We start from the raw sequence: 16,429 nt of genomic DNA on the forward strand, positions 1-16,429 counted from the left end.
AACCGGCGCCGCCGGCGGTATATTCACGCATGGTATATTCACAGAGGATCTTTGTTTATGAAATTATATATTTTACGTGGACTAGATTACGTTACACCCAATAATTATCAGAGATTTTCGCCGTCTTCGTAAGCAGACTGCAAGCTAAATACAACGGCTTTACGCCGGCCAGTACGCTGGCGGCCTCTCTTGTCGCGAGTTGAAACTTTGCATAAAAATAAGAAGAAGCGCGGCAGAGAAAATAAGATACGTAAACAAGCCCCCGGTAGGCAGTGCGTGTTCGTAATCATTGCAGCGTTTCCTGATAAAATAAAGTTAACTTGGAGGAAGAACATTGTCAACATGACCGAAGTGATGACCGCACCAACGCCATTTATTCCTAACTCCTCTAGTAAGTCAAGCTGTGATGCAGGTTCTACCAGTTCCACGGACTGCAGCGGTCGCCTCGTGTTCCCCGATCTTCTTGCCGGGACGCCCGCCATTGCGATGCTTCTCCATAGCAAATGTTCCTTCGTCAGAGGTTCACAAGAACGGCGCAAGAACGGCGCTGAACGGACTAAGGAAGAGGCAGCCAAAGAGAATTTTGACTGCATTTGTGCATTGCAGTTGCCACAGAACGGGTTAAGTATATCTAGCACCGTTTTAAGGCTCCTGGAACACCACGAGGCACGTGTCTGTTTATATGCAGAAAAAAGGTTCCCGTGTGCAAACTCGCTCACAGGCGTGTATTCTATTTACCGCGGCGCCCCCTTCGGTTCTGACCATAGGCATGCTTCTCCGCGCCCCATTTATGTGGAACGCACTGCAAACCTCGGTCGCCTCGAAGGGTGGGTTGTGGTCACGCTTCCCCGGCTTTACGCAAGTTCATCATTCGGAGCTGCCATGGAGCATTGGTGCGGTGAACCTAAGCTCGTAGAAACATCGCGGCCTTGCCTTGCATCGTCACATCGTCACCACTGCGCTGTCAACAAAGGAGGCGCGACCCCAAGCGCTCTGCCTCGGTTCCTTGTTCGGCAGTCAGACAGCATGCTCATGCTTGTGTTCCACACTGTAGCCACTAATCCCTCTACTGTGTCCGGGTCGTTTTGTGCGTGTAAATCGGCGTTTCAAGTTGTATTCTCCGACTACCACTCGCCTGAAGAAGTGCATAGCGCGGCTATGGCAACTCCCTATGCAAGGGACTCCCTCGTTGACGCGTACAAAGTAGTCAACCTCCAGAAGACATTATTCCTTTTCCTCTACAAAGCTGAGTCTGCATTTGGTACCTGGAAGACATTTTATGTGGGCACTGACTTCGGTCATCTTCAAGCACTGGAGTTGGAACCGTCGGAGTCTGTGCGAATGGCTTTGACGAAAAGGGTGGGTTTCTTTTATTTGGTTCGTTAGTTCCGGTTTTCGTTTCGTTTCTGTTAGTCGGCTATACAACCATTGTCTGAAGCATATTAATGTGTCAAGCACCTTACGTAGATTTTTACTGGTCTATATTTCATTGATGCTGTAACGTACGTGGCTAGCGCTTTCATAATCGCACACTGCGTCTAAAACGCGCCCAGAGTAAGATTTCGTTAAACCTGTAATATCCAGACAATGACGATGCCGCGCTAAAATCTTTAAAAGTTGTTCACTTTCCAACCTGTGGTTCTCGCAGAGTGAACGTTTAAAAATTAAAAGAAGCGGGTGTTCCGCAAAATGTAATAATTAGCACACACAGCACATGTTAGAGCTCTATAAAGGAGTGTGGTTGAATATGAATAAATATGCACAAAATGCGCTTTTTCTTTTTCTCATTATGGCTCTTATTACATTTGTTTATTTTTCTAACCTATCAGTAACCTTTCTGTAAATGGCCACATATCCAGTTCTGCAAACTTGCAACACTTAGTGCTTGCATTACAGTGTCAAATAAGTACAGAACATTTTTCGGTTCAAATTCATCTTCTGTAATTATGCTATCTCATGGTATGTGAATGACGTTTTTGGTAATTATTTGTGCCGAGATCTACTGGTATATGATTTGGCTAGGTAAAAAATTGATGTTTGCCACTTCATACAGAATGGTTAACTTGGCAGTTCAAAGAATAGTGGCGGCTTGTGGTGTGTAGGTGTAAATCACATATAATTTATAATTTTCTTCAGTAACATGGCACTTTTGCTGTTTTGTCATTTGGCTGTTTGAGTCTTTAGATGGAAGAGACAGAATTTTTTTGGAACAAATTTTATGTTTTCTGCAAGACTATTTTCAGTGCACATACGAAGCCCAGCACAAAGTGTTTTTATTAATTCGGTTGCTAAAACCGGTGCGTGGTGAGCACATTCCTTGTTTTCGTTCCTTGAAATTTCCTTGAAAAATTGAGATAACTCGTTATTTGTTGTATGTTGACAAATTGAGGCCTTGTACCTTCATATACGGAGTCAGAAGCTATTAATAAATAAGAATACTGAATCACAAAGTGTTTGTGTCAGCTATTTCTTGTAAGCATGAATGCCATTAAGGATGCATCTTTGATTACCATATATGAACTTAATTTTTCATTTAATTTGCTGGATTTCAAAGGTAACAATTTGCTCATGCCGTTTACCTCTATGAACGAACGACTCTGATCCCTATGTCAGTTCACTAAGAGGCAAAGTGAAACCTTTGATTATTTTTCTTTTTTTTTTTCCTATCAAATAATTTTTGCTCCCTTATGGTGTCCATCTTATTAGTTTGCGAAATATCAAGGCTGATACTGGTTGTTTGGCTGAATTCTGTGTCTTATTCAATGTGTCACAGAGAAATTGTGTGTAGTTCAGACATAAACGATATAAGTAGTGACAGCAATGATGTTTAAAGCTGATGCCTGGGGTGATAAAATTTTTCTTTAGTACATGGTGAAAATAAAGAAACAGGATGCATGCAGAAGACAATGTTGGTAGCACATGCTACTGCATAGGGAATGCATTTTCCCTTAAGAGGACTTTTGTAGATTGCAAACTTTTCTTATGAAAAAATGGTGGCTGACTAACGAAAATATTGCGTAATTACGCTGGCCCATGTGCCAAGTCCATTTTGTATGCCACCTACCTCATCCCATTGGTAGCCACTGTGGACTTGCCTTTGTTCCAATTGGGACATATAAAAGTGGTTTGAATTAACCAGTGAAATGAGTTTAAAGTTTTTCATGATGTACATGTTTACTTACTCCTGTATTAAATGTGCCTTATGTTTGAATTAGTCAAAAGAATGCCTGACGTGAACATGCCGAAGGAAACACAATTAGTGCCTTGGGCATTTTCACGCCAGGTGTTATGTGGACGAAGTAAAGCATGGGCTTCCAGCTAAAGCACATTGCTGAATTATGGGGTTTAGACTGCCTTGGTGACGTGACTGTGCTTATGCTTTGGAAGTTGGCTTTATACATTCTATGACTATGAAGTGCCGACATACATCATTGTTTTTCACAAATAACCACTGTACAAGTCTAGGAAGTCTGGCTGCCGCTTCATTTATAAGTCCTGTACAGTCTGCTGTAATTGCATGAGCATTGCCAATGTCTTCACGAGTGTTGCAGTAGGTCTATACAGGAAGCTGTATGTGAACAGTGTATGTGCAGTTTCCAGTCATGGTTTCAGCTCGCCCTTCACATATGCAGCTATTATTACTGCCCTCTCTTGACTTTCTTCACCATTTTCAGCAATTTCTGCATGAAAAATGAACATTTAAAAAGTTTATCTTTAAGGTTAGATTTCTTGAGTGGCAAATAGGAGCATGAATATGCTAGCCAGATGCATAGACATCCCTGTTTAAGTTTAAGTCATTCTCATGTCAATACTTAAATGGTTCGTACCAAAATGTTTCTTCGTTGTCTGACTACTACTTCACCATTTCCAATACAGCTGTCTAGGCAGGCTCAATTCTCAAAGTGCAAGTCCGTTGAATTGCCAGAGAAAAACAAGGTGGAAGACAAGAGCAACTTGGTGTCAAAGGCACTGCCTGTCTGTAAGTGCGCTGTTTTATAATATTAATTCAAGCAAATCTTATTCTTATGTGCTGTACAGACTTTTGTTGTTTAGCAGAGGCAGAGTTTTTTTACATATAGTTACCAACGCTGTTTCTGCATTAACGTATGTATGTATCACTTTTCAGCCCGCCAGCAACGATCCCTCTCTGAGTCTTCTGCATATCAGGTGTGTATTGTTGGCCATTTTCTTGTGTGATTGCTGTACCGTATCATGCCGAGAAGCTAAAATAATAATAATAATCAAATTATGGAGTTTAATACCCCGAAACTGCACAGCAAGTTGTGAGGGATGCCATAGTGGCAGGCCGTAGATTAAATTTGACCACCATGTTTCTGCATTCCACTCCCATTTAAGCTCGCCCGCAATGGCCAGGGATTCGAACTTGCAACTTGCGCTCAGCAGCAGAGCACCATAGCCAGTGAGCCATTGCACTGCTGCAGATAACTTGCTAACACTGCTGCATATCACAACATATCAACAAAAGGAAGCAATGGAGTAAAAACCCTGTCCACCCTCAAAAAGAAATGGCTATTTTATTTACTACACATCCATCTGTGCTGCGCACCCATTTCAAGCAACTAAGGGAAATAAAACTAGGTCTTGCCGAAAGCAGGGCAAGTACTACAACAAATGTCAGACATCCTCACTGCTTTTATTGCAATTAAGTCATGCCTTGTGCGCTCTCTTTTCTATTTGAAATATTACTTTTAAGTGAGCACTTGGTTGTCACAATAAGGATGGGGCCCCATGCCTTGGATACCTTTGCTACTAAAATAGGTCATTCTTCAGCTCCAAGTTTTACCCAGACCCTCCTTGCCATTAGTACTGGTTTTCACAAGAAATTTGTATGTGTGCGTCGTATTTGTGGAGGGGCTTATATATTGTGCACCTCAAACCTTGCAGGATCATGGAAGATGCTAAATGAAGGCTTGTTTATGCATCAACTATTGCTTTGCGAGTGAATTGAAATTTTGCTAAATTTTACAAGTTGGCAGACATGCAAGGCTTTGTTCCAACTGGAAAGTCTCATCCATATACAACTTATTGACTAGTTTCTGAGCTAGTTTGTTTTGGGTCATCGTGAATGTCTTTCAACACAAAAAGACAAGGGACTAGACAAGGCGATACACATGGGCACTGAACTCTCAACTAGATTTTATTTTTGCAAGGATGCTATATGTATATGGTACATTGGGTTACTGATGCATCCTACTCATTCAGTGTGTGTGCGTGTATGTTTGCAAAAATATTATGTTGAAAGTTTGGCACCCCTGTGTGTAGCTTTCTAGGCCTTCGTCTTTTCTTGCTGAAAAACACTCACCGTAGCCATATACTACATCATTACGTCAGAGTCGCAGTTCTCGGGGATGAAGGTAAATTGTGTGCATGAAGGTGCTACTAGTCTTCTTGCTAAAATGGCATGTTCTTGCTCAGTAAGCTGGGTTATCTGAAAATTAGCTTCACACCATACCGGCCCCTCAGAACAAGGTGGTCTCTCTGTTCCCTCATTCTGAGAGACTACCCCTTTGCAACAGTTGGGGAACTGAAATTGTTGGGAAGTATTGAGTTTAGCAAAGCTTGGGAGCGGGCTAGTTGGTAATCCATGAGTGAAGTTGAAGCATGAAATTGACACAGGTGACAAGAAACCAGACAAACGCAGCGCTTGTTTGTGTCTGGTTCCCCGACTTCTGTGTCAATTTTATGTTTCAGCTCTACTCATGATGCATAGAGGCCCAATAACATTGCAGATGCATTTTGTTAAAACAAACTGTAGGAATTAATCTGTGGGCGAGAGTTATTTATTGAAAGAGAGATTTGCAGAATAGCCAATTTCGACTTTTTTTCCATATTGTCGCTTGGTGAAACCACATGTGTGGTGATGAATGATGGCATCAAAGCAGTTCCTCTACATTCTAGTAAATAACTCTTAATACTACCAAAAGAAAAATTTATGATCATATTGTTTTGGTAGAGATCATGTCTCGCACGTAATGTTTTGAATTTAGCATTCCTGAAAAGGAAAGCTTAGCTAGGCTGAATGAAGTTAATGGAATGCTTTGTCATGCCTGATCTGAATTTGTCACCGCAGAAACCTTCACAAGAAGGGGTTTTTTTTGTTGTTACCTTGCCAAAGTGTTAACAATCAGGGTGTTTCAGCTAAGTTGGCCCAAACTTAAAAAATATCTGTGTGGGTTACAAGAATGCAAATAACCTAGTATTGTTAGCTGCCCTTTTGAACAATTCAAAATATTTTTTACTATGAGCTTAGGTAATTAATTAACAATCATTATTTAGGCAACTTCTAAAATAATTTAAATGTGAAACCTTCAATGTAGAAATTGCAGAGCCTATTGTGAAATGTCCAAATAATCTTTTTACGTAAAGATAGCTGCTATGGTTTTAATTTTCCGCACTGTAAAGAAAGTGCGCAATATTTTGAAAAAGTACCATGTGAATATGTGTCTACACACATCGACATTAGTGCCCTTAAACATGCCACGCATGAATGATCAATGCTGCACGCAGACCGAAGGCGTGAGCAAGCTCTGAGCAAACAGATGGATAGAATGCAATGGTTTTGGCTTCCAGTCTTGTCGAGATATCTTGTAGGTTGAAGCAATGAGATATGCGATAAATAGCGCATGGCCATTCTTGAAGCTCTAGCAGTGTTCTTGCTGTTTACATCATAAAGGGCATAGAGGTTTTGGCAGCGGATGACGAAGTGTCGGACATGGTGGGTATGGCCATCACCTATAATTTTTCCTTGCAGCCTGTTCATGCCTTACGTCTGTGTGCAGCGTCAATCTTTCATTGGTAGAATGTTTGAGGGCACTAAAGTCACTGCCCGTAAGTGCATAGTCACATGGTATTTTTTCAAATATTGGGTGCTTTCTTTGTAGCCCGGAAAAATTAAAACCATAGCAGCTATCAGCACGAAAAGAAATTATTCAGATATTTCTCAATAGGCTCTACAACTTGTACATAGAAGATTTTGTGTTTGAAATGTAAATCAAAGCTTTAAAGTGGGTTATTAATAACTGTTAATTACTTATGATAGTAAAAAATACTTTTATTTGGTCAAGAGGACAGTGAACAATACTAAGCTGGTTGCAGAAAAGCTCCAAAGATGTTAGTGGGCAATCTGTCGCGCCCCAGTCGCGACAGTGCAACACCTTGGTGGGGCTACGGGACCAGCACCGACACCTTTGCTAACTGCTATGGGGCTTGTTTGAGGGCACTGCATTTTGACTCAGGCGGGCGGTTAGTCACGTGATATTTTTCATTTTTCACAGGCTTTCTTTCTCAGCCGGATGAAATAAACGGGCAAAAACTACCTGGCTGAGAACACGCCAGCTTTAACTTTCAATTTCCTACAAATTCTTCATTGACAGCATACTATTCAGAACAGTAATGAAAAAAAAATTAGCTAATTGCAATAATTATTATTAAACTGAATGACATTAACAAGAAAGTACTAGTGGCTACTCTACTAGACTGTGAGCTATATGCATTTGGTTATTTTCATGTAGATTGGCTGGTCTTTTTGAAAAATGCGAAGAATGATAGCTGGGAAACCCGCTGTATGCAAATGTCAGTGCTTTTGTCCCCTGTAGTAGACCTCGACATAGGATTAAGCGAGAAACAAACCTGGTATTGCTTCATGTCAAAGCAAAGCTATTCTATTATGTTGTTTCATGCCATTCGAACAATTGTGTAAACAATGTAAAGCATACCGTTAATTGGAAGAAAAGTTGACAGCAAACAGGTTCTCTTATAATAGTCAAGCCAAGCGTATGTGATGTGATATAAATATGTTCTATAAAGGAGTGGATGCTGCCAAGACATTAGTGGAAAATATTCAGTTGCTAAGTGTTCAGGAATTGTGAATGTGCACAGTCATCAACGGCCGAAGCCAAAGTTGTCTTGTGTTCTAGGCACACACGTACACTTGACTGCCTTACTACAAAAATGCAGTCTAACAGGCATTTTCCTCACATTTTCTAAGTTCAGGAAAGCCAAGCAACCTTGTTTTGTCTGTTGTGGCATGCTAGATACATTACTCATAATTATCATGTGCTTGTGCGTGTATGTTGAAACATATGATGGACAGTGTGGTCTACTGTTAAAGGGAAAACTGCCAGTGCTAGCTGAAGCTATGTCAGTGTACCGTACAGGTGTGTAGAAAGGTGCCATTGTAACAAACCACATGTGATCTGCTGCAGGGCTGGGTGATTCTACAATTGAGAGACGTGAAGCAAATGCGCATGCTCTACCCTCGTGGGTTAGCAGTGCACATTGTACACTGTGCACATTGTGCAGAAAATTCTGAGTTTTGATTTGAGGAGCAAAAAAGGCCATTTAATGTCCTTGTCAGCTGTGGACCACTACTCAGCATGTGGTGCACAATATATACGGGGTGATAATTTTTAAGTGTCGTGAAATTTTCGAACATCGCCTGTTGCAGATAACATAATTCTAGTCTTTGAGTTGGATTATTCAGAGTGGCAGACATTACCTACAAGAAATCGAAGCACATATTCAACTAATGAACAATAATTCACTACTCAACTTCCGAATTAATTACTTTATGGCACATACTGAAATTTATGAATTGTGAGAAGGTGGCTGCTTGGGCTGGTTGGTGAAACATTATGTAAACAAGGAAAACAAGCCTTCTTTTAGTGTGCAATTCGTAGGAAAAAGGTGACAGGACAGAACATGCGCTTTGTCCTGTCGCCTTCTTCCTTCCTTCCTTCCTTCCTACGAATTGTGCACGAAAAAAAGGTTTTTCCTTGTTTAAACAATTACGAATTGTAATTGGCGAGTTCACAAGGTGTACCCAATTGGAATAAATTTCCAGAATGACACCAGCTTGGAGATATGTGCCATTAAACTTGCCATAAAATACACTGTTGTTCCACTTACTTTCTTAACACTCTTTTATGCATTGAAGTACAAAAGTAACTGAACGCCCGTGTATTTGGTCCTACAATTTGGGAAATAATAGCTTGAAACTTGTGGATATGCCTTGCAAACTCGCTGGCTACGATTTGTAAATTGCAATATGCGCTGTCAAGTAATTAAGAAGTTAATTAGTAAACATTTTTAATTAGTTGAATATGTGTTTCAATTTCTCATGCTAGTAATAACCCAGCTCAAAGACAAGAATTATGCTATCTGCCACAAGCGATGTTCTTAAAATTCTGTAAAACTTGAAACTGATCTCCCCATATAAAACACTTTTTCAACACATCAATAATGTGTGTTATCACTGTGAAAGGTCAACTTTATTTGCAAAAAACAAATAGCAGTGCTCATAGTGAAGGGATGTAGTAACTGCCACAAAGCAATTTATTGTGTGGTTTACGCCATTTGTTCTTTAATAAAATAGTCAGAACATTTGACCTTCTGCATCGATCTGTAGCTTGTGATTGCACTCAGATTCTCTACAATACATGTCCCAGACACACTTGACCAATGTGGCCTTGGGCCCGCTTGTCATGACTTGTATAATGTCTATTTATTTGTAGGCAGGAATTGTGTGCTGTATTTTCTCTTGTGGCTAATTAAGATCTCTTGCATTTCTAGATACCTCAGGGTTCTCGTCGAGGCATTCTCAAAAATGGCACCGACTGGAGACGTACCACCTCTGAGTCAAGCGATGAATTTCTCTCATCCTTGTCCCTCGATTCAGACACTTCACTTCCAGCCAGCTCCCTTGAAAGTGTCCAGCCCAAAAAGACAGTTAGCTTCAATGACCACATCAGCCATATTGTGTACAGGTATATCTCTTTCATTTCTTCAGATAAGGGGTACACTAAAAAGAAATAGGAGTTGTAGTTGTAAATTACGCTTCTGTAATGCTGAAAAGGGCACTCGTATTGTGATAGGAGGCATGGTAAGCCTGGAAAGATGCAGAAGTGAGACATGGGCGATGCTGTGTTTGAGGTTTTCACACCAGCTTGCCATGTTGCCATGGATTTTGATTACTTCTGCTCGGGCCTATATGAAGAAATAATTTGAAACCTTTGGCATCATACTGACGTACTGTTACTGGGATTTCAATGCAAACTTCTTAGAAATAGACCTTTGGCCTTGTGATGAGTTAAGGTTCGGGAGTGACTTTTGTAACCGAGTATTGTCTCGGTTCCAGAGTGAAACTATTGACATAGAAAAATATGACCACTTGCACTCACGGGAAACTTGCTTAAACATTCACAAAACCAAGAAAAGGATGCAGATAGCATGGCGGGTTACCATAAAGTTACTCAATCCAATCCAGTTCTCCACACATAAATTTTCATGCCACTCTAACTACACAAAAAAAGTTGTAAAATAGTCACCGAATCGTAGTCAATGATGGCAGTTGTCTGTGTGGTTAGAAACTGGTTCAGTGACGAACTAATAGAACTCAAGTTGCTGCATCGCATCACCAGCAGGCTGTAGATGCTTGGGGAATAGCTGGCCATTGTGCTGCCATTGATAATGCTTGTTGCTGGGAGTCCCCAGGCCATTGTGGTAGTCTTGAGGCAGCTGAGTGAAGGCCTTACGCACCAAGGTCCCGATGCGCCCTTCTAGCACACTCCTTCGCTTCGCACCTCAACTTCCATGCTCTCAAGCTGCTGTCATGGGGTGCCATCGTCAAGAGACAACGGGTCATCGAGGAAGCTTCCATGCAGCTGTCTTGCACAGTGGGGTCCTTCTGGCCCTACAAGTCACCTTTGCAACCAAAGCCGTCTTCCACTGATTCTGTCATCTCTTTTTCCTTGGAACCTCAGCATGGTCTTGCCTGATTCGCTCTTCATTTAGTTTTTTTGTTGACGCAGAAATCTCATGCACATTCTTGGCATAGTTATATTTATCCTAACACCAATCATGTGCAGACGCTAAATTTTAGGTGGACATTACAGGCCTTCATTTTCTCTTCTAGTGATGAACCTCTTACTGCACTGTACACAGCTTTCTTCTGTTCAGTGTCATTGGATTATGTTCTTGGCATTGTCTACTGACATTAGCAGCAGAACTTGTAAGGCACCATACACAGATCACAGCTGTTTAACACACTTGTGTGTAAGATAGCAAGGTGGGTGAGTTGGTTAGGTTAGGATAATCATACAATTTATAACAGCACAAAAGCAACACAGACAAAGGGAAGGAAAACGCTACAACACAGGGCTTACTTACAACTGATATTTTGTTCAGGAAGTTCGCACACATATATAGGAACTGAAGTGCAAAAATCCAGACATGTGCAGGACAAATGGTACGCTTAATTGATGGATGCTAGATTTCTGAGCACTGTCATTGCCTGTATGTGAAGGTATGCTTTCCAAGATTAAGTACGCCCATAAGAAACTCGAGTGTATTCAAAATGAGCGAAGCAAAAAAAAAATGTGCAGTGATTGTGTACATACACAAAACGGCACTTGGCTTACAGAATGTTGGTTCCAGGTGCAGCGTAGATCTGTTTTCTGCAAGAAATAAGGTAATAAGGTAGGACACGTCTGCCTTAAAGTTGCCGATGCTGATGGATAAACAGGCAAAGGGCAGATGTACTGTGAACAATGTCAACAAATACAGTAGAACCTCGTTCATACATTTTGGGAAAAAAATGCGAGAGAACGCGTACTAGGAAGGGATACTCTACAATGGATGATAGCCATGTCATCGATCAGATAATCGAGAAATCCACAGAGTACATTCAGCCTCTCTATATAGCTTTCATAGATTATGAAAAGGCATTTGATTAATTAAGTAGAGATCCTAGCAATCATAGAGGCATTATGTAATCAAGGAGTACAGGAGGCTTATGTAAATACCTTGGAAAATATCTACAGAGATTCCACAGCTACCTTCATTCTCCACAAGAAAAGTAGGAAGATACCTATAGAAAAAGGAGTCGCACAAGGAGACACAATCTCTTAGTGCTATTCACTGCGTGCTTGGAAGAAGTATTCAAGCTATTAAACTGGGAAGGCTTAGGAGGGAGGATCAATGGCGAATATCTCGGCAACCTTCGGTTTGCAGATGACATTGCCCTGTTCAGCAACACTGCGGACGAGTTACCAAAAATGATTGAGGACCCTAAGAGGAAGCTTTAGCTCGGGCCCAACTTTGACGCGGCCTATTCAAGTACATGTAAAACGCAAAAACGCTTTTCTGAGATAACCCCTGCACCGATTCTAATGAAATTTGTTGCATTTGAGAGAGAAAGCTAAATTCTAGGGACTGTTGGAAACGGAATTTCGATTTAGGGCCTGAGTTTTGTTAAAAGAATTTTTAAAACTTTGAAAGTTCAAAGAAGATAGAAGGACGAAGTCTACAAATTAATAGCTCTACTTCAAGAGCAGATATCACGCTTCTGTAAACAGCATCCATTAGACTATTCAAAGCGTACAAATTGGATATGTCAATTTATATCTTAAGTGAATTTGTTACGTTGTGTACAAGGGTTCTGCAAAAGCTGTATTTCCATATTACTAAATTCTTTAAGATTTATGTGTAACATATCAATTTTGTCCGCTTTAGATGTACTATTAGCTGCAGTTCACAGAATTGCGATTCATTTTTCATTGATGAGTTCTGGAGCTGTAAACTTCATAGTTTCATTTACTGAAAATTTCCAATTCTGGCAATTTCTTACGAAAAGTTGACGACCTAAATCTAGAATTCGAAACCAACAGCCACTAGATTTTAAGTGTTTCTTTTATGTGCAACAAACCTTGTCAAATTTGGCGCGGAGGTTGCCGAGAAAAACTAATTCTCCTTTTACATGTATTTAGATAGGAGCAACCGAGCTAAAGCTTCCTCTTAAGCACATTCAATTAGCTTTCAATTATTGGAGATGCACTGCATAAATTCAAACTCGTTATTTTCGTTGCACTCTTGGACTCCGGAAATTTCGACCACCTGGGGTTCTTTAACGTGCACCTAAATCTAAGTACACTGGTGTTTTCGCATTTCGCCCCCATCGAAATGCGGCCGCCAAGGCCGGGATGTGATCCCGCAACCTCGTGCTCAGCAGCCCAACACCATAGCCACTGAGCAACCACAGCGGGTCCAACCGAGCTAAAGCTTCCTCTTAACAGAGAGAGTGTAAGAGTGGGGTTGAAGATTAATATGCAGAAGACAAAGATAATGATCAATAGCCGGGCAAGGGAACAAGAGTTCAGGATCGCCACTCAGCCTCTAGAGTCTGTGAAGGAGTACATGTACCTAGATCAATTACTCACAGGGGACCCTGATCATGAGAAGAAAATTTACCGAAGATTAAAAATGAGTTGGAGCACATATGGCAGACATTGTCAGATCCTGACTGGAAGCTTACCGTTATCATTGTAAAGAAAGGGGTACGATCAGTGAATTTTGCCGGTGCTAACATGTGGGGCAGAAACTTGGAGACTGACAAAGAAACTCAAGAACAAGTTGAGGTCCGCGCCAAGAGCGATGGAACGAAGAATGTTAGGCATAACATTAAGAGAGGGGAAGAGAGCACTGTAGATCAGAGAGCAAACAAGGATAGCCGATATTCTAATTGAGATTAACAGAAAGAAATGGGAGTAGGGCAAGTCATGTAATGCGTAGGTTAGATAAGCGGTGGACCATAAGGGTTACAGGATGGGTGCCAAGAAAAGGGAAGCGCAGTCGAGGACGGCAGAAGACTAGGTGGGATGATAAAATTAAGAAATTCGCAGGCACTATTTGGAATCAGTTGGCGCAGGACAGGATAAATTGGAGATCGCAGGGAGAGGCCTTGGTCCTGCAGTGGACATAAAATAAACTGATGATGATGATCATGATGAGCCGAGAAACCGCATGATCCGAAGTAACTAAGGAAATCGGTCAGACTAACTGTAGTTGACATCTGCATAATGCGAAGAGTTGCACGAGTCTTTGTGGACGAGACATGTACATTTTGTTATTTTCATATTGCACAGTGTTTAAAGACAGTGATGAGAAACCAAAATGAAAATGAGCTTGTGGGTGATGCCGGATGGCGCTGAAGTGAAATGTGACGCTTACATCGTGCCCCTTGCAGCAGGGAATGGCGGCGCGTTTGGATAATCGCCTACTAGAGGCGTGCAGTACACTACTAACGCACTACACATTATGACCCTTGTGCTATCAAACAGATAGGTGAAGATGCTTATCAGAATAGGTTTGTTGGCAATAGCTATGAATGAGGCATGCGATGACCCGGGAGGAGATTTGCTGGTACCAGAATAAGAAACTGAGTTCGCACTGGCATTTTCATGTGAGACGAGCAGTCGAGTATTGCAGTGGAGCTGCCACGGCAGGTGACTATATACTGTTCTTGATCGCGTGCACCTTGCACATTTTCTTTTTTACAAGGGATCTAGAGGCTGCAAAACATATTATACGATCGCAGTTTGGCGATGTACTGAATGTTGGTGCCGAAAGCTCGTCTTTTCCGAGAACATATGAACTGGTAAAGAATAAGCATAACTCTACTGGGTTATCTTTTGTGTTCTCGAGTATGAAAATTGGTGCCGGGAAATCATATGTAATGGAATCGTATCAACAAGGCTCTACTGTACATTGCATATGCAAAAAAAGTTGTGTATGTCATTCCACTGTTGTGTGGTAATGAATGTTTTGGACAAACAATGTGCTGCATTAATGTTCGTCTTAGAGAGCATGAGTTATCTATACAAAGAGCTGTGCCGCTACGTCTTCGTGTACGTTGCAAATTATGTGGCTGTGTTTCTATGTTTGGTGAAACTTCTATTACCTTTAAGCACACAAGCCAGACGGCAAGAGAAATAGCAGAAGCATACAACATAAAGATTAGGGGGGGTGTCACATGTATAAGTGAACCATCGGTCATTCTTTACAAGAAAGAATTTCGCGATTTATATTAGTCCTGATAGTGTGCACATCTTTCAATACATCATCAAAGCACACAATTTGTCCTGCGCATGTCTGGGTTTTCGGACTTCGGTTTCTATGTGTAATCTTCCTGAATAAAATATCACTTGTAAGTTAGCGCAGTGTTGTCATGTTTTTCTTCCTTTTATTTGTGTTTCTTTTGCACTGTTACAAAACGTATGTGTGTGTAATAGTTGTGAGATGTGTACTTATTGGTATTACACAGCAGTGCTGTAACTAGGAAACTAAGGCAACAGGGCTCATACCATTACTTTGAAATTGGCTTTTTTTTCCTCACCCTGTTCATGCTGTAATATTCTGGCAAGACACATTTACAAAGAATATGAGATAGCATGAAACATATTGGTTGTCCATCACAGTTGAATGAGTGTTCTGAAAGAAGAGCTACTTAGCTTTAAAGAAAAGATATTTAGATTCTATATAAATGTGTTATGAGAAGTTATGAACATGATTGAAGTATGAATTATTGAGGGCCCTTACGTTTACTGTGAATGTTGCCACACTGGCCACACTGCCATGCTTCGTAATAAAGATTTCGGGTCTGGTAATATGCATTTTATTAACAGGAGGCCTCACATATCGGGCTTCAAATGTATACGTAATCGCAGTGGACTGCATGCGCAGTCCACTGCGATTAGTGATGATGCTAGTCATGATTCTAAACTGTCAATATTGCTTTGGCTGCGTAAACATAATGTTACAAGGCGGAAGCTGTTTATTTAGAAGGCTTGCCGCTAAAGCACTGGATGGAGCAAGGCTGCCAGACCAAAAGTAAAGTCCTCGGCTTGCTTCCTTTCTGCTGCTCCTTCTCCTCTTCTTCTTCTGTTCAAATGTGCCATTACATTGCTACTCATATAGTCGAAGCCCACTGGGCAAGTCAAGTGGCCTCGCGCTGGGTGTATGGTTTGAGCATGGTATGGTATGGTTTGAGTGTGGTATGGTATGGTATCGCAAAAGGGGCCTCATAGTGTGCCAAAAGCTTTGTGCACAGACTGCGCTTCCGTACTGGGGTCAACAACCAGACCAAGTCACCTGCGGAATAGGTGACGGGGCAGGGGTCGCTGTTATATCTTCCCTTTGATGTATCCTGCAAAGCTAGTGTGCATAGACGAGCAAGCCTACGAGCCTCTTCCACACGACAGTGCGTTTCAGCTATAGAATGATCGTCAGTGGTCAACAAAGGGAGACTGGTGTCTCGAGTCGTGCATACAGAAGAAAGAATGGGCTGAAGCAAGACATCTTGTGCCTCATAGTGTTGAAATTTTACAACATAAACAGTAGAATCTCATCCCAATTTCTTTGATCTGGCGTGACATACATTGCAAACATGTTGGTAAAGCATTCGGTTGGCACGCTCTGCAAGTCCATTTGTTTGGAGATCATATGGTGTCAAATGTCATAAGGTAGAAGTGCACAAACGTAGTAGTCCTCCCACAAAATCAGCAGTGAACTGGCACCCACGGTCACTGATTATCACTCTAGGCGGCCCATGCTGGAGGATGATAGCGTGAAGCAA

At 41.3% G+C, this 16,429-nt stretch overlaps 1 protein-coding gene across 1 annotated transcript in view; it reads left to right on the top strand.

The window, feature by feature from the left end:
* Window positions 1-216: 216 nt before the first annotated feature.
* Window positions 217-16,429, top strand: part of LOC126546296 (uncharacterized) — a 32,971-nt gene continuing 16,758 nt past the window's right edge. Inside the window, exons 1-4 of the mRNA XM_050194473.3 lie at window positions 217-1,359; window positions 3,877-3,979; window positions 4,127-4,167; window positions 9,592-9,785. Of these exons, the coding sequence (XP_050050430.2) occupies window positions 343-1,359; window positions 3,877-3,979; window positions 4,127-4,167; window positions 9,592-9,785 (1,355 nt within the window). The 5' untranslated portion in view covers window positions 217-342. The remainder of the gene's footprint in view (window positions 1,360-3,876; window positions 3,980-4,126; window positions 4,168-9,591; window positions 9,786-16,429) is intronic.

This window comes from Dermacentor andersoni, chromosome 1, assembly GCF_023375885.2.
Source record: "Dermacentor andersoni chromosome 1, qqDerAnde1_hic_scaffold, whole genome shotgun sequence".
NCBI classification, from domain to species: Eukaryota; Metazoa; Arthropoda; class Arachnida; order Ixodida; family Ixodidae; genus Dermacentor; species Dermacentor andersoni.